Source organism: Falco peregrinus, chromosome 8 (genome assembly GCF_023634155.1).
Source record: "Falco peregrinus isolate bFalPer1 chromosome 8, bFalPer1.pri, whole genome shotgun sequence".
Lineage (NCBI taxonomy): Eukaryota > Metazoa > Chordata > Aves > Falconiformes > Falconidae > Falco > Falco peregrinus.
This window is the reverse complement of record NC_073728.1, coordinates 7,251,762-7,277,487: the sequence shown is the minus strand read 5'-3', so window position 1 is coordinate 7,277,487 and position 25,726 is coordinate 7,251,762. Positions and strand designations below refer to the sequence as shown.

Here is a 25,726-nt window from a genome sequence, read left to right as displayed (position 1 = left end):
GAGCAAGGAAGACTTACTCTTGGTGGAAGCCCACCAGATTTAATGAGCACTCAAAAACCCCTAGACATACGTAAGTCCATGGGACCCGATGGGTTACACTCAGGTGACAGACAAGAGGCAATGGGCACAAATTAAAACACACGAAATTCCTTCTGACCACAAGAAAACATATTTTTTACTGTGAGGGCTGTCAAACATTTGAACATAGACCTTGCGGAGTCTCCATCCTTGGGTGATATTCAAAACCCAATTGCATATGGTCCTGGGCAATCTGCTCCAGCTGACCCTGTTCAAGCAGGGACACTAGACTAAATGATCTCATAAGGTTCCTGCCAACCTAAAAGATTCAGTGATTAAAAATTCTCAATGTTTTTTGTGAAATACCCCCCCTTCCCTGCCCCAGTTTCATTACTTGTAATATGCACTGGATAACCAAACCACGTTGAGCTAAAGGTCGTTCTTCCATCAATTTTCTTTAAGGTCTCTTAGGCTTGATGAATATGATCTATTTTAAAGATAATTAAATCACCATAAACCATCTTCTGCTACTTTTTTTCCCCCTGCTTGGATCGAAGGCCTCAAGCTTTGAACTTAATAACTTTTGAACTTATGAACTACACAAGGTAATTGCTGGGAAAATAACTTACAATGTCATTGTCAAATCTAATGGAAATGAGAAGCAGTATAATTCCCTAGAAGTTTTAAATTATTCCAACTCCATAAAAATGTAAGAATTAAATGAGAAACACAATGAAGGTTGAAAGATCAAGTGGTCAATGACAAGGAGATTTCAAACATTGAGTTTGCTCCCCTAACACAAAGTGAATCTCTTGGTATGTCATTTGTTCTACCTGCTGCAACCCTATTCTTCTTAAAGGGTAGTTTTGCAAAGAAAGCACTTTGTTATGAATATATTCCATATAATATGTGAATATATGCATCCCAGGCCCATTAAAACTCCCTAAAAAGCTTTCATTTTTGCAATTTTATGAACACGTGTTTGAGTAATTTGAGGTAATAAAAGTGTACACAAATGAACATATAGTTAAGATAGCATTGAAAATTCTTACAAACGTATCTCAAATAGTAAACAGTTACATAATGCGCCATAAATAACTTCTTCTCTTAATTAGCTCCCTAGCTTCCTTTGCAATGAGGTTACTCCTCTACTTTCAAACACAGTAACCTCTGGCTATCACATACTGTCACCATAAAACATCGTTAAAGGCACTGCCTTTCTAGCCTCAGACAGCTAACTACTTCAGTATGGAAGAAACCATACATGTCTAGTCACAAGCGTTTTTAAAAGACAGTGCAGCTGCAAGATTTCTTATCTACATCTTTGAAATAGAAAGAACAGAAAGAAAAAAAATCATAGCAACATTAGGTCACAGTACAGGAAAGCAGAGAATTCATCATTTTCCTGCAGAATGCTTCATAAGGAAAAAAAGCTGCATTTCTTTGCCAAATTTCAAGTCAGCTGGCATCTGATTTTACTACTAGATATATCTACTTCATTCCTTCTCTGTAGTGGTAAGTTCTTAGGACACTGCAGACTTCGAAGATACTACTGAACAGGCTAGAAACATCTGTTTACTCATCACAGACCAATGAAGAGTCCTCAACAGAAAAACACCTGAGAAGCTCCTAGAAGGATATAACTAACTCACTTTTTCTTTTGGTAAAAAGTGTCATAGGGACCCGTCTGGTTCTAAAAGGTGGCTGAAGAGCTCCTGGGGAAGCAGAAGCAGAGCTGAAGAACTTTAGGGCTGCATAGTAAAGCTTCCTATTGGGACAGACCAAGTCTGATGAAGCTGTGCACCTCTGAACCTTTCTCCTAAGATGACAAGCAGTTACAGAAGAAATTTCTCGTCCCACACAATTATAAGGACAAGGTTCCTTCAACACTGAGCAGGACAGATCACCTCAGTTATCGAAGACAGAGAGAGATGAAAGTTGGGCATGACTAAGTAAAACTTGAGATAGATCTATTCTCGAGATCTTTTCCAGTTTAGGAGTCCGACACAGGAATGTGGCATTTCTCCAGTGTTGCTCATCACAGTAATGGTTACTGAAAATCGAGAATAAGTTTGAATCACTGAGGGGACTGCTTTCACATACCAGATTAACAACCATCTTGTGGAAAAGGGCATCTCCTCAGTCATACCCTTCAGAGCCTTCAGTGCTGCTGGACTGACTGGTGTGCAAAGGATACAGGTGCTGCAAACCACCACACACATCTCCAAAGTTTAGCATAAATCATCACACTTCCATTTAACTCATCCGATGTTATCTACACATAGTGGAAGCTCAAAGAGATCATACTTGACGACAGGTCATTCCACACCAACAAACCCCATTCCGCTTTGCCAGATACGTACAGCTGGTCAAAACTTTGTGCAGACAGGGATACACTGGAAGGTGGTTGAGACAGCACTACTGGTGGCAAATATCCAGTGTAAATGCTGGGAACTGCAGAGCATGTCCTGTGGGGCGACTTCCCTGTTTTGGGAGCAGGGTGGAGTGGCAGAAGGTACCAGCCAGGACCCAGCCGGCCTCAGCACACAGAGTGCTGCTCCCCGCGGAACAGCACGGTGGGGGACACAGGCGTTGGTGGGGTGGCACAGCCTGTCCCACTGACCAGAGGAAAAGAGAAGCCATGAAGCAAGGGAGGATGGCAGACTGGCTTGGCCCTGACTGTGCCAAGCTGTGCAGAAGCTAGCAGAAACCTCCCTTTCCTCCCTCTGGAGCTGAAGGACAAAGTCAGGGAAAAAGGAGAACAACTCTGGATAGCTGGAGATGCAGCTTTGATGAAAATGAGGAAAGAAATTGGGGGTGGGGGTGAGGGGTGGGGAGATGGTAGAGGCTCAGCTCAAAAGCATCCTGAGACAGATGGTTAAAAAAGTCTTGGTCTTGAGTCAAGCATACGGATAGGATTTGAGAGGTGGGAGGTAGGTGGTGTGGAGCAGGTACACCAGCTGGGATGCTCAAGAGAAGTAAGAGCACTAACATAGAGACACAAGGCAGGAGTGCATCCGCAGGGGAGCGTGCACATGGGCAAATGCTCAGAGAAGAAAACATTGCTGGGGGCTTGGATTAATTAGTCAGAAATGATAACACATCCCTTGCTCTTCTGGCTATCGACATGACTCTTCCCACACTGAGGTTCCTCTTGGATTGTAATTTTTAACTTTTATGGACTAAGGAGAAACAAGAGATGACAAGGGATGCTGGGGAGAGGCTGAGTTAGGCACAGGCCACATAAGGAGCTGGCAGAACCTTCTGCAGCAGCTGAAGCCTAGACAAATCTCTTGTGGGTTTTTTTTCCCCTGAGGAGACAAGGCAGGAGGAAAAATACAACTGCTTGAGGCAGCAAGTTCTCTGGTAGGACCATGAGACTTCTGGCCTCTGTGCCTAGCTGAGAAGAAATGACCCAATGGTAATGAATCAAAGGGACCACCCGGAGGGGAAAAGGAGGAGAGTGAGAAGACAACACCTTGTCACCAGCAGAAGCTGTTTTTTTCCCCCCGTCTCCCAAATAATCAGAGTTGGGGTTGATTATGTTAGGTACGCATCTACATATCGCCAGACCTGCAGCAACAGCCACTCCACGGAACAACAGCTCCTGGCAAAACCACTGACCGGCATTTACGCAGTAATAGGTGTGACGATACAGAAGCACATGAATGCCAAGCGTCCTAAGTCCTGCTGAACAGCATTTCATATTCAACTGACTGCGAGGTGCTCAGCAGGAATGCTGAAGGAGGTTTTCTGGAGTTTTTCAATACCTGTTATATCCAAAGTTCTGTCTGGATGCTTTCCTTTACCTGTTCAAAGGGTAACAGCCCTACCTGGATGCTGTGCAATACAACCTAACACACTGTCTTTTTCAAATATGACAAATTAAATATTCCATATACAAAGCTATTCCAGGAGTCACTTGAGGCTAAACAGTTGACGTGTTCCAAAAAGAAGAAAAATAAATAAATAAATCAGGAAATAGCAAGGTTAAATTCTAGGTGTTAACAAAAACGTAACTACCAGCCGAGTTGAGGCACTGTAGTCTGGCATACATGCGTTACCATATATATGTCACGGCAGGAGAAACGCCTCACTTTCCAGAGTGTGCTAAAAATGGGCTTTACTCAGAAGAACCATAATTTGACCACAGAAGCTCAGCATTAATCTCCTTAACAGTACAATTCAGGGCTAAAAGGGAGATTATCTGTTCTAGTAAGGCCTTGCGAATTATACATCCAGGGGACTAAAGCCAAAATGCTCATCTTCACTACGGAAAGGTTAAAAGTTGAGTTTTCCAGCACAGAATTTACAGAAACCTCACATGTGTATTTCTTTTTAGAAAGGGAATTGCTGCTTCAAGACTTACCATGCTGAAAAGCTAACACTTTTAACTTAAAATACCTGGAGTGTGCTCACAGAACAGCATCTTACTGTACCTGGTTCGCTGTCACGACAAAAATACCCCCCTCAAATGCTGACTTCCAAATGCCACACAGAACCATGAGCATACCACGACTCTTCTCCCTCATATATAAAAGACTAAAATTTGCATCTTAAAAGAGACGGAAGTCTGCAGAGAAATTGTAATTGCTGAAGATGAAATGATGTTGGGATCACTGCATGAATTTATCATACAGCAAAAGAAGCCCCCTCGCCCAGCAGAACTCCTCTGATCATGGGGAAAAGTCACTCCTGAGGTTTGAACGTTAAACCTGCAAAAAGGTGGGAAACACGAGCGTGCATTGCCTGTGTTATTTCAGGGCAGTGCTCCCGTGCACCTCCGTTAATGTACACCTTTTATTTTTAGGACTGTTTACTGTTACAGGGCACATGCCTCATTCTGATCAAAGGTTGCACAGAGCTCAACTAGAAAGAAGTGATTCAGTATCTTATCCAGAATCTCATTTAATGTCTCAAACCCTGATTCTGAAGAAAGAGTTGATTTCTACATACAGTTTGGCAGTGCGATCACTAGGGCACATGAGTGTCCTGCAAATATTAGCACACCCATGTTCACGATGAACTTGACAGCAGGCAGGGAGCAGAGCTGCTCCGGGCTGCCAAACACACAGCTGGGGCAGTGATTATGAAACCCCACAGGATGGGCGTTTCAATATGATATGGTTGATGTTAAGATGATACATATTAGGTGCGCAAGCACACATCTGCAGCTAGCAGCTCCATTTCTCTGTCCTTGAAATGGCATGGGGAAGGCGAGCGTGCAAGCTGCCCGCTGACTGGATCTGCTTGGCAGGACAGGGCTGTGTGGCAGAGAGGAGAAAGCTAATTCCCTGCCACGGTGACAAGCTGCCTTAGCACTAAGGCCCCTTCTTTCCCTCTTCCATTCCTGTGTGTCCTCCGATTTCTGCACACCACTGGAGAGCAGCCTCGCTTTTACCCTTCTCTGTACTAAGTTCAGAGTCTTGTGAAACTGATACCTCTTGATCATCAAAAACTGGATGAAAAAGATGCAGGATGAAAAAGATGCAAAATAAAAAAGAGCGAGTGAGACTTGGATGGGAAAATTAACTACTCCCATGTCCTAGTCTGAGTGCTCAGCTTGGCAACTTTAATAATGCTCTTTTCATTCATGCATGTCTCTTCTGCCCCCATGTTTTTTCCAGGGGGTTGCATGTTTTTTTGTTTACGTGTGTTTTTCCCCCTCCTTAAAACAAATGCAAATGTCACCACCAGGTGACACCTAGACCATCAGATAAGCAGGGCTGGGACCCTCCTCTTCCATTACAAAGCCTTACACTGAGCCAGGGGAGTCACTTGAGCAAGCCGCTCCTGAATGCTTTGCTACGCTCAAGCAGTAGTACAGCAGGGACTTCAGAGCCCAGGCTGGAAGGATTGCACCCCAGGGAGCACAGGTCCCCTTCAGTCACCCGAAGGAGCCTTGTCCCTCTTTTGGACCCGTCTCACCCACCGCACCCCTCTGCACTCTCCTTCCCTCAGCCACCCACACTGTCCTCGTTTGTCCTGTTCCAAGTTACCACTCCAGAGCCTTAGGCACCAAGGCTTCACAGCCAAATCCCCTAGATGGTTATTCTTATTACTTTTAATCAGGAGTAAAACAACACATTTTTCCTGAGTTGCTTTCTTGGAAACGGCACGACTTGTTTTGGCTGCAATCTTCTTGAAAATTTCATCTGATGTAGACACCTCACAGGGAAAGTTTAAGGCCAAAATCTTAGAAGTTTGGAAAACCCACAAGCAATTGAAAACAGCCTCGTATTATATACAGGAAATCCAACACAACCTAAATGGACAGTGCTGTCACTTCTGCTAATAATTAAAAGGCAGCGATCTATTATATTATTTTTAGTCGTGCCCTTACTCTCCTACACACGAGGGTCTTAAAATATCTGCGCATCTGGGAAAAGTCTTTTTCCATGTCAGCACTTGGATGCTATCCCACGGGATAAATTTGCCACACGCATACAGTGCTAGTACCAAAATGATTTTAACTCATTACTTATATAAATCAAACACAGGGAAATCACCCCTGTGCAATCAGTTTAATTACACTCCCCACCCCACCCCCACCCCCTGCCTGCCTCATGCCATGGATGCAATAGATCACAGCTCTAACAAAGCTGAAATTCAGAGTGCTGCAGGAGGACTTGCTCAGCTCCGGTCGCACACACTCTCCAGCTCCTGGGAGGTCCAAGCCAAAGTCTGAATGAGTGCAGTGGGTACGTCACGGTGAAGTCTTTGGACGCTTACAACCACTGGCAATGGAAAAGCCTTAAAAACCTCAAGCAAACAAACCGTCGAGCTGACATTTATTTCTGAACAAAGAAACCCTACCTAGCACCCCGTGTCTGGTGATACTGCTTATGAAGCGTGTTGGAGGGGGGTAAGGGAAATTTCTATGCAGCTCCCCACCACCCCGGTGTGCGGGACTGAATGAGGTCCAGGGCTGGCACACGCGCTGCACGGTGGCAGCTCTCCAGAAGTACATGATTGACGTCAGTAGCTTGTGTAATCATCCTGCCTTAGCTCAAGTCTATAAACAAAGTTTTGGGGGGTTGTGGGGTGGTGTTTTTGTGTTGGTGGTTTGCTTTTTTTTATTATTTTTTTAATTATTTTTTTTATTATTTAATCCAGCTCTCGGTAGTTGTATTTTCTCACAGGACTGGAACAGTGAAAATATTTGGAGAAACCTCCACCAAAACTTACACTGCAGCAACCTGAAAGGTCCGTCTGCCACTGAACTTGTCCTCCCAAGCCTGAAAGCTACTACTGGATTTGCTCACTTCTTAAAGAAGGCCACCACTGGAACTCCTTGAGAAAAGTCTTTAGGAAGTCTCAAAACAGTACAAATCAGAGCCAGAAAAATATCACCCTGATTATGATTGATTTCCCCCTTCCCTAACAGCCTTTTTATATTGCAAATCTAGAAAAAGGCTGTGCCTTCTCAAATGCTGGGAGAAAACCTCAGCTGGGGTAAAACATCACAGCTCCATCCATATCACTTGTGATTAGACCTCTTGTGTGTAAAAGGTGAGTTTTACCTTCCCATAGGCTAAGCCACCAGGATAGATTTTTGACTTTTTTTTTTTAAGGCATACCCAATGCAATCACCTCAAAGCACCTTTGCTTCAGCTTCGTTGCAATACTGGGATGTTCAGATGATTTTGGCTACACAGCAATTGCAAAAACCTGTACACTGACAAATGGCGCTCTGCAATGTTCACCTGATGTTCTCCAAGTGATTTACAGAAAGCAAGTTAATAAACGTAGTGCTTGCTTTCTTCAACACAATTTTTGAATCACGTCTAATTGATCTTCAAAACCACCTCTGCAGGACGCACAGCAATACTGTCCTTATTTTCAGGTGAAGAAATGGATAGGACACTGTAATGCTTTACACAGGGGCATAGTTAAGAGAATCTGGACTGAAGATGGGAACAGCTTCTCTGTTTCCAACGGCAATTCCAGTGAAAAATGCTTCAGTAAATCTGAATATCTTCACTTGCAATTATTTTCTGGTGTTGTCATGACTGAAATTCCTTGCTTCTTGTTTTCTCATATCCATATTACTGCTACTTCTCCCTTTCAAACCGAATATATACACAGGAGGTATTTCCCCCATATTCCTTGACAGCATTTTATGTTTTCTACTACAAAACTGACAAAAGATGCTGATATGGATAAATGCCAGCAATGACAACTTTAAGAAGCATTCCTGGAAAGCCAGAAGTTTGAACTGTACTCCCTTTCTGTCATCTGCAACAGGCGTATTGATCCTTGCCTTGGTGATAGATGTCCACATCTTTGTTGACCTATTTCTCAAAATCATGAAAAAGAGGTTCAAGGCTGAAGGCCAGTTGGTTGTGGAGGTAGAGACCACGTACATTACCGCACAAGAAATTGAAATACTGTTGGCTAAAGCTGGTATTGATGCTGTATGAGGGAAAAACTTTAAAAGCATCATGCCTACCTTGTTGATGTGCAGTTGTTGTTGCTGGAATTGCTGTTTGTGTTTCTCCAAGAACTGCTGGTGCTGCTGCTGGATCACTAACTGCTGGAGGGCCTGGGCGTTCTGCGGAAGGGGAGCAGACTGCGTGCGCCCCAGCGGGCGATGCTGCCGGAGTTTGTGTATTGAAGGGGAGACCCGTTCTCCACCAACCAGAGACTGTGCGTGGAGAGGCAGTCCTGAAAGATACCAGTCTGAAGATAATATGGAGGAAAAAACAGCAGAGAAGAAAAAAAAGGAAGAAGAAAGGAAGGGAGAAAACGGCTGTTGAGTAACACTGATGGTGACAATGATATATAATGTTAAAACCAGCCACCTCACCATTTACAGTTGAAGCATCCTTAGAAGAGAACAGATAACAATTAATTACCATTGGATGGAGGGATACTTTGCTTTCTTTTGAACTCTTTGTTTGCTTGTTTACTAAAGAAACTCGAGGGAAACATTTAATTTCTTAAAATCAGCAGTACCTTGCAGACCCTCCCATCACTCCATGGGTGACGTGCATTAAGATCACAGTGGTAGTTTGGAGAAATTTAAGTCTTACAGCTTGCCTAGGTATAGGGAGTAATCCCAAGTTCCTATTAAGAAGGCACCAACCCAAGCTGCTACCCCACAGCATCCAGCAATTACAACTTACAGGGGGCTCACTGGACACACTGAAGGATGATGGATGATGATGATGAAGCTGCTTCTTACTTCAGCCAACGCAGGGCATGGCTGCCCTCGGCTGTACTATACCCCACCCCACAGAAATGGCTAGGCACAAAAACTTCCATGTGGTAAACTCTGACAGGTTTGCATTGGAAAAAGGCACACACCCTTGAAGCATTTCAGGAATATGGGACCTATTGGGCTTCATTGCTTCTGTAGAAAGAAGGTAAGTTAAGAGGCCAAGATGACAAATACCTAGAATTGTTTCCATCACTGTCCTGTGCGTACATGCTAATAACTTAATGAAAACATAAGGTTATTTTGGGATAACTTGCATTACTCATATGCCCTTGGCAATCTGGGTGTCTCTGATGACTACCATGTGAAATACCTATCTCACCTCCAGTAAGGGCATGTCTTTAGGAAGTGTCTTGTCTTTTTAGCTGTTCTTGGGGTAAGCTAGTTCTTGCTCTGCTCTCTGAAAACATTACCATCACATACTTCTTAGAAAGCTGGGACATGAAGACACACCCAACACAAAGCCCAAGCCAAGGGCAGAGGAGCTGAGGATAAACATTTACTTTTGCTCGCTACCCCGTGTGATAGAAAGGCATCACTGGTGTGAAATGCTGTCTCCCTGATGTGGATAAGGCTGCACACACTTTTAGGAAAGATCAACTCTTTTGCTTTACCTCATTGTATAAAACAAAGTAAAGACTGTGCAAGTGCTCAGTAACATTCAGACATGTTGCCCAGTTCAAGGGTCAGAGAAGTTTTAACTACTCCTTTTCTTCCATCTTTGGTTTAGGAGAGAGAGAAGCTGCCCAGAAATCTGCAGCCAGCTGAATACAGCGGTTTAGAAACACCTTGACATTTCTGTCCCAGGACATTACCTCCTTTTCCCAGTGATTCACAGATCTGCCCTACATGGAAGAATGTGACTCATTTAAAAGCGTCTCTTCTTGGGGAAAGATTTACTGAATTTCTCCCACCCTTCGCTTTTCTGAAAAGAATCATGTAAAAAGGTACCTTCTTTTACAAACTCATGTCTCTCTAAATGCGTGTGTGTATATATATACATACGTCTGTGTGTGTGTATGAATGAATATATGAATAATTTGGAAAGATATGATCCACTTCCCTTTATCAGAAGTTCAAATTAGACAGTAGAGGAAGGGATCCTATAAAGTTTGCATAGGACACCTTGGAAGACTACCTTCCTCCAAGTGAAGGTTTTCCAGGGAGACACCTTGTTCCTACTCAGGATGTACATGTCAATGTGAAGGATATTATCCAGAGCAACCTGTCACAAAAGGAATGGCAGACCTAAGGAATTCTGCTCTAGTTTCCCCAAACCCCCATATCTACCTTCCAGCACAGAAAAAGCATGCCATCGTGCTGGATCATCTTACAGCTGTCAGGAGACTACCTCCAGAGCTGAAGGCAATCAGCAGAATACTAATAAACTCCACTTTGCTTCCAAGGAAGTTTGAAGTACTAACTGCAGTTTGGCAGCCAGTCCACTTAGGGCTTTTGAGACCATGTGTTAGCTTGCTCTCTTTCAGTTGCTGCATCTGGAACGTGTGTTTCTTCTTGTTGCTCTGTTGTATTGTGAATATTTCTCCTAAGAGTTGGTTTATAACATGTTGTACTTACTCTGAAAACACCGCACGTAGCAGGTGGACTAGGAAGGAACACGCTGGGAAGCAAACACAGTACACTGTAAACTCAGGGAAGCTTTGAGAGAGGTCGAATAGAAATGGAACAGCACTTCTCCCTATGTGTGCTTTAACGCAAATGCCAGCACAAACAAAGAAGAAAGTTTTGGTGATCAGGTAAGAGGGGAAGTCTTCTCCAGTGGCTCTTCATCAACAGACCCTGGGCAAAGGGCAACTGGTGAAGAGCCACATCATGACTCTGGGTAACCTCGTCATGCCACATCAACCATGGCAGAAAGAGGCAACAGAAATTTAGGTAAAGGTTCAAGGAATCTGCACACACCATCTCACGGCTCAGAGCGCTGGTTAAATACCACGCTTCTGTGCTTCAGCTTCCCCATATGTACATGCTTATAACCTTATCACAACCCCATATATATTCCTGGGATTCAAATGTAAAACCAGACACAAGCTAAACCTGAGAGCCATGCTGTAACGCCTCAGTGATCAACATCTCTCAAGAATTTCCATTAGATGTGGAATGAAAGAAATAAAAAAATAACACGTCTGTAACTTATGCAGAACATCCTTTGTCCCAGCATTACACGCTGTAAAACAGAAATGCATCCTACTAGGGCTTATTGCTTTGAATCAACCCTATTTACAGAAATATGCCTTCTCGCAGGTACTTAATTCTGAAAATATGACACAGGGAGTGATTCAAAGCAATTAGCACACTGAAAATGTAACATATACAAACAAATACAATCTGTTTGAATGCAGTTGATTTTACTATATTTTTGCCACTTGTAATAATGACGAGAAGCAAGTATTTAATCTGTGACTTTGTAAATGCATGCCTTTCATATACGGAATAGAAACTATGCATGATAAACAAGAAAGGTAATTGTAAGACACGTTTTTATCTCCACTTCAATCTAAAATGGTTAAAACTCTACAAATGTAGTTTTAAATTTTTACCTACAGACTTAGGCTTTACTTGTGGAAGTAAATACTATTTATTTTCATTCCACTGAAATGACAAGGAAGCTTCGCCCTACCTCTGGATGAGATGAGCGATCTCTCATTTTGCAAACATTGCCACCATCCAACATATCGACAAACACATCCTAAAAGTGGTATGTTATACCTACAGAATGTATAGATGATGCAGTATCTCTTTTGCACAAGAGAAAAACTTTACAAAAAACCAAACAGATGTCACTCGCTCTCTTTCACCAGCTGGGTCTGAGTTTTGCACATTATCTACGGAGTGCTCACCTGTGACTAAGGGAGTTTGTGCAGTTGGCTGTTCCAGTAAGACCATGTGTTGCAAAAGAGGGTTATGTGCAGTTCCCCCATCTCTTTCCAACGTTGTAGTGCTCAAGTAGGGAGTGAGGTGAGTGCCAGGAAATAAAGAGATCCGCTGCTGTAACGTTGGGATAGTAAGTCTCTCCGCATCCTGCTGTGCTGATCCTCCCTGCAAATGCAGAATTGATGACATAGCGAGTTAAGTCATAAATCAATGCAATCAACATTTCAACAGCTGCGTTCCTCCACCACTTACACTGGAAGGGCCAGTTGCAGGCAGTCCTAGCGTGATGTTGGGCAAAGAAGGAGACGTGTAGAGTGGAAGCTGTGTTACTGAGCCTTCACGATTCACAAGTCTGTGAGCCAGGCTGGTCTGGAAAGAAAATCAAGGACATCGTTCTGGTGAGAGAGCATCCATAGATCGGATCAAAGACACAGTACATGCGCTGTGAGAACACGTCAGAAACACACAGAGCATGTAACTTCACTGCTAACACTGGGAATACTGAATGGGGGAGCTAAACTGTGCTTCAGATCCAGCCTAAACAAGCACAGACTAGGTGTATGCCTTGAATGCTGCTGCCATGGCCATGCAGGGGCGACGTGACCAGGATAACAGACAGGGACGATGCCACTTTGCAACTGCCACCAACCTCGCTGCCCTACAGAGAGACCTTTTACAGTTTATTTGATCCTTCCTGGAGTCTAAAGATCACTCCTGCCTCCTCACTGGTACTCTGCTTCTGCTCAGTCTTCATACAGTACCACTGCAAAGAGCTTTTGCAAAAAAAGATTTAACAGCTTACCTGTCCTCAAGTACTTGCCCTTTTAAAGCTAAAACAGATTACCATAAAAAAAAAAGCATTATAATGGCTGTTGTTCTCTTTAGCAAATCACAGACAATTTATGCTATTTACCAGTGTGCTTTAGTTTAAATCAGACTTCAGAATTTCACCAAAAGGTCTTACGGTTGCATTTATGTAGCTATTTCCTGATTTTCAGGGTGAAATGCAAGACTTACTGAATTACCTTACGGCTATTTAAAGCAGGAACACTTAAGTAAAAATACCTTTAATTTCAAAGCAAGATTGATTTGAAATACACACTAGAAAACCCATTATAAAAATTACAATAAACTGCCTGATTTTCCTGTTAGGAAACAAGTGTGTGGATCACTCTGAATTCTCTACAGGTGATTTTCCAACTTAAATAGAGTTTAGATTTTAAAAAGACTTCACTCAGGTGCCATAGTGAAAAAAGGGATTATGATTAGCTTAGTATTATACTATGGAACCATCTATATCAATGTAATAGGGACCGGAGCAACAGCTTTATACATTTTAGACTTAAATTCACAGTCCTCTAAGTCACTGAGACTTTGTAGGTTATTTCCTTGGTTGCAGGGCTGGGTCAGCTCTGGATAATAAAAACCTATTTTTCTCCCTCAAAGACTCTAAAAAGAAACTTAACAAAACCTTGCTGCAACCTGTTGGGGTGGGGGAGTGGCAGGAAGCCCGTAAGAACTAATACTGCAAAACCAACATTTTCTACAGAACAACCTTTGAGAGCAATCCTGCCTTAACCCAACAAGCTGACAGCTTGCACACGACACCCCACCCGTGCACCTGAGGTTCGTGCTGCTTGTGCAAGGAGGACAGGAGCAGTAAAGCCTTCCCGTGACCCTGTGTGTCACCAGTATCAGACACCAGGCTGCCTTGCCAATGCACTCTTCAATGCACCACTACCTTGCCAGTCATTCTCCCCATGTCCAACCGTGACCAAGTACCAAGCATTCAAAAGTCACCCAGTTTTCATACGACCCTGTGCAAAATTTCATCTGCAAAGTGATTTTTTTCTTATTTCCTTTTGCCTTCTGGTGCTTTCATTAGCACCATTCAAACTTACTGAAAATATATTACAGATCAGTTCTCTCGTATAAAGAGTAAACCTATTTTTGAGATCTCAGCTCACAATCTGCTGCCCTAAAGGAGGAAATTTGCAGGGAGCATTTTGCTGTTGAATGTTACCTGGTAAAGACATGTGATTGTGCATACCCACACACTTCCAAGTAATTTTGAGCACTACTGGCAATTTTTCTTTAATTTAAATTACATAATGTTAGCACGCTACATTGAGAATCAGATGGTTATTGTCAGCAGAGTAATGAAATATTTCACTGGTAACATAAATGAAACAAAACTACATCCATTTTCTTCTTGAACAATCAATACTCTGTAGTGCCTCAAACTATCTCCTGGGGATTTGTTTTAAAAACAGCAAAGAGGGAAACACAGCAGCTTGACGCTATCAGCATATGGTATTTAGAAGCATTATCATCGCTTGAAATATACAGATCCCATCTACAGGTTGTACACAAACATTTTTTGAATTGCACAGAAGAGAACAATTTCAGCATGTATAGTTTTTGTCTGTAGTTGGGTACTTTATAGTCTTGTATCAACGGTAATGGCAATGAGTATCATGTACCTTTCGGAGATGCAAACCCCTTTAGATTTAAAAACAGTATTTAAAAACAGATATTGTCTATTTTAAAAGGAGGCAGAGAGGTGTAGTCCTTCCAGGCTGAAGGCAAGCACTGAAACTTAAATAATGAACTCAGATACCATCTTCCAACATAGCTGAAATGGTTCAAGAGGTAACCTAGCAAACTAAGAAGCAGAGAGACCTACTTCTCACTTAAAATAAAACATGAAGGTAAGCATGAAACACAAAGTTGGCAACATTGTTTTTTCAGAAACATTTAAAGATTTCTAAATATTGAGAAGTGGGAACATGAGAAAGCCAGGACCACTGGTATTACAGAAAACTCCAGCACTTGGGCTAGCAGGTAATACTAATCTTACTGAAGATGATGATTTTAAAGAAACCCAAACCCTAAACCCCTACCTTGCCTAGTTATTTTTCTAAATGAACCTATACAGGCAAATGGACCAGCTAGGATCACACAACATGAAATGCTGAAACAAAGTGCAGAGTTATTTTTCCCCAAAAACAAATGCAAAGGACTAGGACATCTAGCTAAGCCCAGCACTTCAGGTGTACTTGAATGGAGGAGAACAGTTTGTGCAACCGGTTATCGATGTTCTGTTTGCCATCACACAGTGATTTATGTTTCATTCTGTTCCGTGAATGGCAGTTATCCAACACACTTAAAACAGTCCTGGGCAGTTTTAAAATTGAAACTGCACAATCATTTGTATGCTTTATTTTTCCTGTTTTCCAAAAACTACAAAAAAGCAAAAAAATATCTAGATATTATTTTCACGGAAATAAAAACTAGATTTTCTTACTCCATTACACATAGGTTGTTTGGCGATGGTGTATCAAATGCTGTTTTTGTTAAAATTCAAGATGAACTCACTTCTTTCCTTGCATGCAGCAGCATCGCTGTGAATTGCCCACTGCGGTACTGTTGCAAACAAGGCAAAGACGACTCCCAGGGAAAGGCTTTGGTAGTACAGGGACTTTTTCCAAATTGAGCTGCTCACGCCTCAGCTTAAGTTATAAAATTGCTGTATTACAAGCAGTTGATGAAAAGTTTTCCTTTCAGTCTGTGTCCATTTTCTTAGGCATTGGTGGTCTAGTCACAGATGATTAGCTCAAATTTAGTTGAAAAATAAAATGGTTAAGAGAATAAACAGCTTCACATTCACCTGTGTGTGAGCTAACACTGACTTGTGGGAAGCTGACTGCTCTGTTTATATCACAAGGAATTGTCAAATCCACTAGTTTTTTCCACCAGCAGTAATTGGGGATTTGCAGTTTGCTAAGTATAGCCAAGATTGACAGCTCCTGGATCGGTAAAATCGGTAACTCCACGCTAGTCTTCCTGGGGCTAACACAAACGTACTTAAGATGTGCTCTTAGCTCAGCCAATCTTCGGTTCTGCAAACCTGATAAATAACCCTGTACATAAGAAATCTTTTCCCAGGTCTGCTCCAAACTACTACAAGGTTGGCATGCATCTCAAAAGCCACATCTCTTTAGAGCAGCTTCAGCTGCCAGTGTGAAGTGGCAGCTTTATCTTTACAATAATTGCCTAAATCTTGTAAGGTCTACAGTAGACTGGAGTGGACATAGATGTGTGTTGGTTAATTTGGCAGGGGAAAGGGTGGAGTAGAAGGCATATTCCCCACATTAAATTCTGTTACACTACATTAGAAAAAAAGTGAAAATCTGTACAAAACTAGAAAGCCATAAGGACTTACATTTATACCCTAAGAAGCCCTTTTCAATTCTGAAAGACAATTTGGAAGAACAAGCCCAAGCTGGTTTTTACAGTCCTGATGTGGAGACAAGACACTATATTCACCAGGAGAACAGCTAATGGTAAGCTGGATTAAAAAACCCAAAACACCAGTAACATTACACAACCACACCAGTTTTCTGCATGCGAGGTTTTATAGTGGGAGCTAGTTAATGTGACCCACACCCCAATATCTGCCCTCAGAAAAACCTGGGCTTCAGTAACCCTGAACACAGGAGCTGCTGTGCTGAATCAAAGCCCAGTTTACCCAGTCCAACATGCTGCCTTTGACATCCGTAGCAGATGCCTCCAGTGATGGTGAAAGCTTGTGGGATTATAAACTATCTCATGGCATCAGGCAGCAAGCTTTCAAATCCCTAAGTGGGAAGGAAAAGGTTAAATCGATTCCCTTTAATTCAGTTCTGGTTTAGATATATTTAGACTAACCTACTGCACACAACAAGTTCACCCTATATAGAATATATGAGAACAGATTCCCCAAATTTTAAAATACTTGCATTTGACCAGGAAATGCTCTTCACACTTTACCTTGCTAAATCACTTTATTTTTACTCTCTCCTCACAACAAAACCACTACAAGTTACCACAAGCAGTTTGTGAGCTGGCTCAAACTAGATTTAATAAACAGATAATGCATCCTGTTAGCCCAGACTGAGAGGTAATTCCCAAAGTCTGCTCCAAGCCACGATCTGGTTTTTGTTTTAGTTTGGTGCACACTGGTTTGTACGCCTGAATTCCTAAAACTCTGCAAAAACCAATTAGAAACCCAAGCGTTAAAAATCAGAGTGAGGAAGGGCTCTGTACCTCTGCTTGAATACTCGTGACTGATCCTGCAATTCCGTTCTCAGCGCTTATGTTATTGGAGCTGTTGTTTGGAGAGCTGGGACCAGATCCAGGAGCACTGTTGCATGCAGAGTCTAAAAACACATCCAAAACCAACTTTTAGCATTACAAACAATCTCTGCGATGGTATTTAGACAGATAACAACCCCTCAGTTTTTGTTTTGGAGGAAAGTGATCCTCCTCCTCCCCGTCTCCCCTCTAAATCTTCCCAGGGCACTTAAAATACTGACAAACACTTTCAAATGGTCTGTCCAAGTACCTACTTACCCCATTTGTATCTTCTCCTTATGGGGATTTCTCCTCTAGTGTATTAATAACTCTAAATACGATTGCAAGATAATAAAAGACATGGAAGACTTGAAGAGGCCAAACTGGAGGATGCCAGATTGTCCTGCTTTATTTTTCTAGAATTGCTTCCCTCATCCTCTTTAGCCCATAACCCTAATGACACCCTCTTGCCACGTATTGCATCAGACTTCACACTGGAACAACCAGGGAACCGTCTCCGAGTTGACATTTTCCCATGCAGGCTTCTGGTGCATCTGGATTTACTGGAAATACGCCGCCAGCACCGAGCCCTCACACTGACCACACGAGAGCTGACCTCTGCTTTTATAAAGAAGCATCAACGTTTTCTGGTGCAGGCGACTGGGCATGTGTAACGTCCCCGTCCCCTGCAAAGTGTCTGCACCATGCCAGGTCCTCGGAGAAACACAACCTGCCTTGGCTGCTCTGACAGCACTGAACTCCCAAAAAGTGCCTGGGGACTGACTCACAAGGATGATATTTTGCCAGGATGGCATATTAAATCGTTTCAAGAGATTTCAAAGCTGACATGGGACTGGTCACACAACTGGCCATGGTCATGGCTAAGTAGATTTTACAAAAATCAGGCAAAACTTTACAGGGTCCAAAACAGTAAAGCTGTTTCAAACCACTGCTTTCTGAGGGCAGGTAAGTCTTCTCCACTCAGGAAGTAAAACACTTTCTCATTGGAAAGACCCAAGGCAGAGTAAATCCCCCAATGTAATTCTGTTATCATCACCTGAATGTTCAGAAAATCCTCTCAGCTTTGTATATTTTATCAACACATCCCCTGTGAACTCACTAACCAGAACCATGGAGATGACTAGCCTGAAATCAAAGCCTCCCCATTAATGATACAGAAATAATAAACAGAAACAACACATGAAATTGCAACAGCCAGAAAACTTCCCTCAGAATGTCTCTCAGCTGGTGTATGGCACAGCTTCCAAAGTTTTTCCTTTGATTTTGGAAGGTAAATAACATTTTTTTTCTGAACTTTCCCCGTTCCCAAGCACAGGATTTGCCCAACACCAGAAGAATCTCCCAGCAGCTGCAACGGTTCAGGCTGCAGCAGCCTCATAATTGCTCTACGATGCCCCAGTAGAAACAAAAGCCAATTGTTACAGTTCAGGGGATTTTAAAAAACTGTTCCTTTTGAGGCATTATTCTGTACATACTATTTTGATCTTTGTAAGTACATCCAACAAAGTAACAAAGAGATTTTTTTATATTTGTTGTTTTTTGGGGGGTTGTTTGTTTTTTTTAAAGAAGAAACCTCATTGGGGTTTTTTTTGGCTGTGCGCTGGGGAGGCATCTATCAAGAAAACTCAGCACTGAGTAACACCTAGCTGAGCACCTAACACTGAATTTCTCCATGGAAAGCAACTTCGGAGAGTCTAGGTGTTTTGAAAAAATATTCTGTTTGCATGGAAAATATGTGCTTCTCCTGGGACTGTGTCATTAGCTACAACATATTGGATCTCACGCATACTACCTAGACATAGGAAACATAACTGGTGCATCTAAACTGTATTCTTCAGGGATTAGACATAATTTATATTCCCTGAAGTGGGACTTTAAAAACTTATTTCCCATTAAAAAGTCCCCTTTTACCCTAACAACTCAGATATTTTTTTCTAGCCAGGCTCCAGGCTGGCTTCTTGAATCAGGTCCATGTTCAGTGAGAAGCAGGAGCTTCCACTGCTATTTCTGAAGGAAAATATTGCTATTACTGGGATCAAACTGTCAGCCATTAGAGCCTGATTTATCTTAAAAGCCATATTACATGTAGCAATATGAGTGAAGTAAATTTGATTTTCAGATCCGATACAAACTACGTTTAACTCTTGAAATCACCTATTCCCTCTGCAAACAGAGGGTCTCTGACACAGAGTGGTGCAGAGTTACCCCTGGGGTCTCCCAAAACCACCGTGCTCTCTAAAGAGAGCTCCCTTCGATTTAGTTTGAACGATGACAGCGTGCCTTAAAGTGAGACAAGTCTGGAAAAGCTGTCACACACTGGTACTTACACAGAGGCATCCCTAGATGGTGCTAAGAATTAACTTTATGGCAATCTACGTAATCTAATTCACTCTGATCCCTCCTTACAAACTTTACTCCCAGAAGAACATTATTTTTCAACAATAAACTGTCAAAGAAGTAGTCAAAAATATTGCTATATATATATAAAAAAAAGCCTTGCATGTTTCAAAACTTTAGCATAATTACTTAACAAGGAACTATGGCAGTCTGCCCAAAGGCTAAAACAAACATGGGTTGTAAAGCATTGACTGCTGGAGGACAACAGCAGAGAATTATGGCCTCCCCATGGAAATCAACAGGATCACCTTTGAGAAATTTTATTTCTCAACAACCTGTTGCTGAGGATCATTGAAATGCTTGGGGGGAAAAAAAATAGCACTCTGGTAGTATATTTACATCTGTCTACGCCTGGCTTCAAACAAACTACAAAAAAAGTTCATTGAGTTGGTAGCGCTGTCTCAATAGACGGGTCCTGAGCAGATCTATCTGTCAGCGCTGCTGACGCACAGCTGCACCAGCCACTGCGGAACTCTGCCGACTTCGTCCAGGTTTCACCAGTGCTGAGAGGCACATGAGAGAGCCAGACTGCACAATTAACTGGATGCAGGAGTTAATTTTGGGAAGGGACATCTCACTGAGTAGGCAGCTGCCAGTGCACATTTGTTGCTTACCCGACGTACCTGTGACATCCAGCGGGCGCTTCTTGAGAGCAGTAACCACCGGACCATCTTTTCTGCGCAAGAGGGGGCTGCTCCGTCTTTCAGCAACTTTTTGCTTTAGTCTGGATCGTAACTTCAGGTTGGGTTCAGATGCTGAACAGAAACAGGAAAAGCAAACAGTGTTTTGGTTACTACTATTTCAGTAGTTTTTTAGTCAACGTGAAGGCTGGGTTGCAGTTCAGCATTTGCAGAAGCCTAAATGAAATTAGTCATTTGATAGCGTTTATTTGGAACAAGGACTTCTTAATACAATGAATGGTTCCCAGCCTATGTGATATCTGAATTCACTGGCAATGAAAGTCAACAGCATTTTAATTAAAAAATAATAATCATCCTGCAATGTCTTCTCTCAAATGAAGATAGAGACTTGTAATCTGCTGTGAACTCATTCAGACTACTGTGGGGAGCATCACTGACATCGCTGTAGTTTCCCGTCTCTGCCCAACTTGCTTCCAAGCCGTGGTAAACCGAATTTATGGGATTAAAAAAAAAAAGATAAATCAATACAGGAATTAATGGGACAACTGAGATGTTGCTGTTTGGTCAGCGTCAAGCATCACTGTGGGCCTGAGATGCTACCTGTGATGTGTTGCTGAAATGGGCAGCTCCACACCCTTGGAGTCATCTGATCCGAGGGCGAGCTGGCTTAGGGAGGTACATCAGGGGAGGCGTAAAGAAAATACAAAAATCAAACCCCACGACCAAAACAGGTGAATATTTTCCTGCTGGTTCACTTTCCTGAAGCAACTCACCTGGAGTCAGATGAGCCAGTGTCAACCGGAGCCACTGTCAACGCAAGAAAAAGGGCACGAGAGTGTGGCCAAAGCCAAAGCCAATGCCAGGGAGGAAGAAGGTTTATTTATTTGGGAAGCAACTTGGTTACATCATCACAGCAACCAAGTTAAACCGTATCTAAACCCACATCAAATACTTTGAAAATTCAGGGCTGCCAAGGGGAGGTGTGCATGTATTTCCTGAGACCACAGTCTGACTTGCTTTGTGTACATCACACTTTTGGGAAACTCTCAAAAACTTCTGCTGTACCTGAGTCCTGAGATCTCATTTCTCCGAAAGTCAAAGCAGAGCTCCTAGGAACCGCTCATGTCTGTGGGTTAATAACAGCTAGCAACACTGAACACATCTTGCATGGCACAGCTTACCAAGTTTTTATAAAGGTAGTGAAGCCTTAAGTCAAGTTTTCTCCTGCAAGATGATTTTCTCTGTAAACTTTCGGATCTCAGGTATACATGAAATATCCGCTTTGGTGCTCGAGGGCTCCTGACAGTTACGGGATTTGTGAACTGGTTCAATCTTTTCGCTTCCTCAACCTCTTAACGACTCTGTGGCTTAATCCCTTTGAACCGGCAAATCCTGTGCTCTCACCATTAACTACTGATACACCCAGCTCCCTACACTCCAGGGCCAATAATCTACATTTCTTTAGAAGAATTAAAATAGGGTTTACAAAATTATTTGAATTAACTAAGTCTGTCTACAGATATATTTCCCTGCAGTTGGCTTTGACCACTAGGTCAGGTAAAAGATCAAGCCTGACAACGTTAATTGCAGGGCTCAAAAATCAGAAAGCTGATGAGTTCAAGATCAAACGTTTGAAGTTAAGCCATCAAAACAGTTCTTTGATGAAACTTTTGGGAGGAAACCCTCAAAAAACCAAAGAACTTTTCATTAATGTCTTGGACAGAAAAATGCCAGCAAGAGATAAAGGGAACACTAAAAAAAAAAAAAGAAAAAGTGTCAGACTCCTCAAGATGATGCTTAAAATGCAGCATGAAATGCATTAGCAAAGGGGGAATCATCTTATAGGTCATTTGCATATAAAATAGCAGGGGACTGAATGCAAATCTTTCATTTGCTTGGAGGGCAATATTTAAGAGTGGACTAGTTAAAACACAAGTGTATGCTCTAACTACCTACTTTATAAAGTCCTTTTCAAAACAGAAGTTGACTTCTTACTTTAAATGTAGTCTTTGGGTAAGTGAACATTCAGTATCCTCATCCCACATCCTTTAATCCACAGCTTTAATTTGTTTCAAATATTGAGTATTAGTAACTGCCTAGATGCTCTGGTCAAGATTTTAAAGAACAAATGGGAACACGTCATATCTAGATACTGATACATCCATTTTAGATACTGCCAACCAGCAAATGAAATATAAGCCTGTGCCACAGCTGTTGAAAGGATCTGTCTTCTGAGAAAGAAAAACATGACAATAAAAACTGTACTTCAGTGCAAATTTTATTCATATGCAATTTATACCCTGCTTGGTGTTCATCTGAAGTATCTTTTGTTTGGGAGCAGACAAGTAATTGTGCGGCTTTCAACTACAGAGAATGAATTGGTTAGAAACACCTTAAAAATGGGCAGGGAAACAAAAGATCTGGGGTCACAGATTACACAACACTACCAGATACATTTCATTTGTAAAGCCACAATACAAACATCCTTCCGTGTAATAGGATGGAAATGAACATAGAAAATTACAGCCTTAAAAAGAGAAAACACCTCGAGAATAAGTTATTGCAAAAGCAGTGCATTATAATTTGTCAGACAAAACTACTTTCAGGCAAAACCATTCCATATATCCTCAGCTGGCAGATCAAGTTTTGAAACACCGAAGTCCATTTAAAGAACAGCATTTGTTCAGTTCACTCTGATTTTGTTGTTTATCCCCCAGATATAATCCCAAACCTAACATGTCATCAAGACCTCAGAGAGCATAATCCCTACACGCATTTAATTGGGTGCTATATAGCCCAAAGTACGTGAAATAAAATTCAGCACAGGCAGCTCAGAACAGTCTCAAATTGAACCAATTTACATATAGCATATTATATAATAGAAGATGTAGCTTTCAACAGAGGCCTTTCCAAAACTCAAAACAATAATTTACTCTTATTCAGATGGTTTTTAAACTACTGCATTATAAACAAATATTTTCAAGCTGAAGACAGCTGTCCTTCAAAAGTATTAACCAGGAATGTAAATGACATGTAACTATCAATACCAGAGAGTAAATGTAGGTGTAATGCTCTATCAGGAACACCAATTCCACTGAAAATCTGATATTCACCCTGTCAGCCAATGTGCCCAAACAAAGCCTTGCTCCCCGTTGCTGCTAACTAGCATAAACTTAAGAGAACTGGAGACTAAATTACAGAACTTACTGGGCTTCTACATCTTAAGGTGATATCTTCTAAACAAATGCCACCAAGTTATCAAAAAATCAGTTTGATTCCTGTTTAGCAAACAAATGAAGCCCATGCCCAAGTCTGAGTCAAGCTTCCACAAAGCCAGTGGGATTTCATAAGCAGTGACATACTTAATTTGGCCTATAATAAGGATTTATACAAAGAATATTTTGTTTTTCTCCAAGTAAATTAATAACTAGAACATAAGCCAAAAGCTTCCCTAGTTTTCACAGGCTCAAACCCAAGATACCCCTCTTATACGTCATTTATTGCAGCAGGACCCATGTAATCCAATTCTTCAACGTTTATGTCATTCTCATTGTTTTCTTCCTAGAATTGCATCCCCTAAGCTGCTGAACTAATCTGACACTAAGTCTGTGTAAGTCAAAAAACCACAAAGTCCTGGGCCGAGTATGCCCTGTTCCCATTACCCATCCACATTTATGAAAAAAAGCAAACAATGCACCATGAAAACCCTCATCCCAGTCCTTGCACATCTTAATTTCAGCAGCTGGGGCTGAGAAGGGCTGCTACTCTTTCAATACTATTTTTAAGCTTCATACTAAGCCTCATCAGCCAGGCAAAGGCCAACACAATTACCTTGTCTCTCTTTGAACATCCAGATCACCCCACAGGTAAACACAAGAGAGGGAGAGACAGTGCTGTGTGAAACCAGCCTGTAGTGCAACCCAAAATTTTAATAAAGACAAATTATCTTTTGATTAAGCAGGAGAGACCACATGTTCTACAACTGAGCGTTTGCTCCCTGCTCTGCAGTTTCTTTGCTCCCTGGCTGGTTCTATCCCAGACCTTCATTACTGCTCCTCCGTACACATAGCGTGGTCTCTCCAAAAGTGGATCACGACCCACCTAGTCAGGAGAACCTGATAAAGCTGGACATGGCAAAGTTCACCTACAGTCAAACAAAAAGATTTTTTTTTGTTGTTTTGGAGCAGCTCCAGATCCCTCTGGAGCCCAAGCATGCTATTGTTCTTAATTTTCAATACTCGTAGGCAACAGGATAGAGGGGGACAAGAAGAATTAGGGTCCCACAAATGTACCCGGAGGAGACAGGTACCACAGAGCAAAAGTGGCAGCAGAAAATTCCCAAACTGGAAAGAAAAACAAGAATAAAAAGAAGACAGCCTGTTCTGCAGAAACAAACCTTCTTATTAACTTGGTACCATGTTGGATGGCATCACCTGACATAATATATTTAGGAATGTAGGGACATGATTAGAAAGGGCTAGCTAAAGATACGTGCTGGATTCTCCTCCTTTTCTCCTAACTGTGCTGGCATGAGCACTGTGTAAGAGCTCTGTGGAAAGGCTATTTATGGAAGTACTGTGTCCTTAAAATGATAACTTATTATAGGCCAATATTTAGCACTTCTCATGCTGCAGTTTAGTAGTCACAGCATCTCATCAGTAGAAAGAAGGCTTTAGCACCCGTTAAACCAAGCACACAATGTTGACATTTTTTACAGCTTCACTATCATTTGCTTGCCTGACTACTAAACCACACAAAATCACAGTAACGGAGCACCACAAAGGTTTCCGCTGTGTATAGCCAGAACCGGACTAGGAAAATAAACACGTGGAAATGCCACATCCCATCTCTGTCTTTGCCTTCCAAAGTCTAAATAAAGACAGCAGCTTTGCACAGGTCAAAGTATTATCTGAGAGGGAAGACGACAGACATGTGGAAAGGGATAAGAATGGAAAGGAGAGAATGAGGTCCTCTAAGCGAGTTTCTTCAATAAAGTGTTTAAAACAGCACTGAGCTCTGCAGAAGGTAAGAGAAAAACATGCAGTTCCTGTACAGCAACCAAAAAGCTGCAATGCCTGTAGCAGAGGGAGCCGCTGGCTGCCTGAACACAAGGGCAGGGAGCAGTTACCAAACTGGGAAGACCCCAGCAAGTGACCCATGGTGGCCAGGACTTTTGGGGACAACCTCCTTATATTAAAATGAGTTTCTCCCAAGAAACCCTACAGGGATTTTAAACTCAAGAACTGCGCTGAATTTTACTGAATATATTAACAAGTTACATTTAAGTCCAAGGTGGGTCAAAATATGGATGGTGGTGTCCCCTCCACCCTTCATCTCACAAACCAACCATGTACTTTGTTTTGAGCTGCCATCTGTTCTCTACCTAGAAACCTTCCTAGCACAGCTGTGGTGACTGAGT

At 42.0% G+C, this 25,726-nt stretch overlaps 1 protein-coding gene and 1 long non-coding RNA gene across 15 annotated transcripts in view; one reads left to right on the top strand and one right to left on the bottom strand.

Annotated features, from left to right (window-relative positions):
- The window catches only part of HDAC4 (histone deacetylase 4), a 267,150-nt gene that overhangs the window by 63,606 nt on the left and 177,818 nt on the right, over positions 1-25,726 (bottom strand). For 8 of the 14 annotated variants that reach the window (XM_055811560.1, XM_055811563.1, XM_055811562.1 and 5 more), the window contains 5 exons: positions 20,281-20,421; positions 17,222-17,334; positions 12,386-12,502; positions 12,100-12,298; positions 8,471-8,700 (listed from right to left, as the gene is read on the bottom strand). In XM_055811560.1, coding sequence (XP_055667535.1) covers positions 8,471-8,700; positions 12,100-12,298; positions 12,386-12,502; positions 17,222-17,334; positions 20,281-20,421 — 800 coding nt within the window. The remainder of the gene's footprint in view (positions 1-8,470; positions 8,701-12,099; positions 12,299-12,385; positions 12,503-17,221; positions 17,335-20,280; positions 20,422-25,726) is intronic. The other 6 variants (XM_055811564.1, XM_027792345.2, XM_027792344.2 and 3 more) reach the window with 3 other exon arrangements.
- On the top strand, positions 8,829-11,733 carry LOC129784972 (uncharacterized). Its single transcript, XR_008748318.1, has 2 exons — positions 8,829-9,386; positions 9,969-11,733. It is a non-coding gene; the product is annotated as an uncharacterized LOC129784972 (long non-coding RNA).